Source organism: Micromesistius poutassou (genome assembly GCF_964030765.1).
Source record: "Micromesistius poutassou genome assembly, chromosome: 24".
NCBI classification, from domain to species: Eukaryota; Metazoa; Chordata; class Actinopteri; order Gadiformes; family Gadidae; genus Micromesistius; species Micromesistius poutassou.
The window spans coordinates 2,857,349-2,859,313 of record NC_140294.1 but is presented as its reverse complement, the minus strand read 5'-3'; the positions used below and the strand labels follow the sequence as shown (position 1 = coordinate 2,859,313).

Genomic DNA, 1,965 nt, shown 5'->3' with positions numbered 1-1,965 from the left:
CTCTGACTATTAAAAATTATAACCCATTGTAAATGATTACATTACAGTATATACGTATTTCATTGTCTTTTTTTTCATGTTTTTTTTTATGGTTTACTGCTATACAATTGTTTATGGTTGCAGTTATGCAGAACTATTTTCAGGGATTAATTTCCATCATAATAATCATAATTTTACTTCTGAATCAAAATTGAAAACACAATAAAATGTATGAATGTATGACAACTTTTCTGATTTAAATAAAAATAGAAAAACAGCTGATGAGTTGACTTACTTTTATTGCCCACCATGCAACAACCCAACATGTGTAACACACTTTCACAACACAGTGACTAAAGATTCTCCTCATGTGTGTGAGTGACCGTGACTTTTTCTTGTCATCTCTCCTCTCCTCTCATCTTAATAATAATAATAATAATAATAATAAATCAGATTTATATAGTGCTTACTATGGTACTCTAAGATGCTTTACATATTGCCCTATCAAAACTAAGCAACAGATCTGTATTAAGACAGACTAGGATTTAAAAGCAAAACAGAGGTTAAACATGAAGACTAAGGTGGGAGTTAGGTGGGGAAGGCTAGTGTAAAAAAGTGTGTTTTGAGTGCAGATTTGAAAGAAGAGAGGGTTGGGGAGGCTTTGATGAGGGAGGGGAGTGAATTCCAAAGGGTGGGGGCAGCAACTGAGAAGGCCCGATCACCCCAAGTCCGGCGCTTAGTCCGGGGGACTTGCAGCAGGTTGGCAGAGATGGACCTGAGGGATCGGGAGGGGGCATGGTGATGGAGGAGGTCGGCAAGGTAGGGGGGGGCTAGGCTGTTGAGGGCCTTGTAGGTGATGAGTAAGATTTTGAAGTTAATTCTGTGTTTAATTGGAAGCCAATGGAGTTCACGGAGGACAGGTGTGATGTGTTCTCCGGAGCGGGTATGAGTGAGGAGGCATGCAGCTGAGTTCTGGACATATTGAAGTTTATTGAGGACTTTGGTGGTGGCGCCATAGAGTCTCAGCAGCGGTAGTTGACAGGTTGGGGCGGAGGCGGGCGATGTTTCGGAGGTGGAAAAAGGCGGTTTTGGTAATATGGTTAACATGGGGGAGGAAGGAGAGAGTGGGGTCCAGGATAACTCCAAGGTTACGGATTTTGGTGGAGGGGGTGATGGTGGAGCCGTCAATGTTAAGGGTGAAGTTCTGAGTGGAGTGGGTGAGGGAGTCAGGACCAATGATGAGGACTTCGGATTTGTTGGAGTTGAGTTTGAGAAAGCTATTTTGCATCCAGGTTTTGATGTCAGTCAAACAGTTGGAGAGGGTTAAAAGGGTGGAGGGACTGATGGTTTTGGAGGGGAGGTAGAGCTGTGTGTCGTCGGCGTAACAGTGGAACCGGAGTCCATGGTGACGGAGGATCTGACCAAGTGGAAGTATGTAGAGAATGAAGAGGAGTGGACCAAGCACAGAACCCTGGGGGGCACCGTGGATAAGAGGAGTAGTGGCTGATTGACAGTTGTTGATGGCGATGAAATGATCTTAGTTTCTCCTCTCTCCTTCCTCTCTCTTCTCTTCCTCCTTTCTCCTATCTCTGCTCTCCTTTCTAGCTAATCCAGGATTGTGTTAAATATTGTCTTAGATACACATTACATGTCTAAATACCCTTTTGACTTGTCTATGCTATAGTCTACTCCCTGTGCCCTGGCATATACAAGCAGCAGTCCCATAATCAGTGTTATGAGCGACACTCATGTGACACTCGAGTGGCGGGAGCGGGTATCACCACAGAGGGGTGGAACGTTCTTTGTGTCCCCTAATCCTTGCTCCCTGCATTAATATTAAATAGTTTATTTAAACAAATAAGCTGTATTCCTCATGTCCTTAACACTGGGGACACAATAACACCACTTAGGCCTATTGAGATGGCGGGTTTAGTCCCCATCATCATTTAATAAATATTTTTTTAAAAAGGTTCCAAACTTTATTAG

General features: G+C 43.3%; 1 protein-coding gene across 1 annotated transcript in view; it reads left to right on the top strand.

Annotated features, from left to right (window-relative positions):
• Positions 1-1,486, top strand: part of LOC311369765 (zinc finger protein RFP-like) — a gene marked incomplete at both ends in the record, with an annotated part of 2,836 nt that extends 1,350 nt beyond the window's left edge. Inside the window, one exon of the mRNA XM_084487972.1 lies at positions 1,368-1,486. Coding sequence (XP_084344098.1) covers positions 1,368-1,486 — 119 coding nt within the window. The remainder of the gene's footprint in view (positions 1-1,367) is intronic.
• Positions 1,487-1,965: the final 479 nt, after the last annotated feature.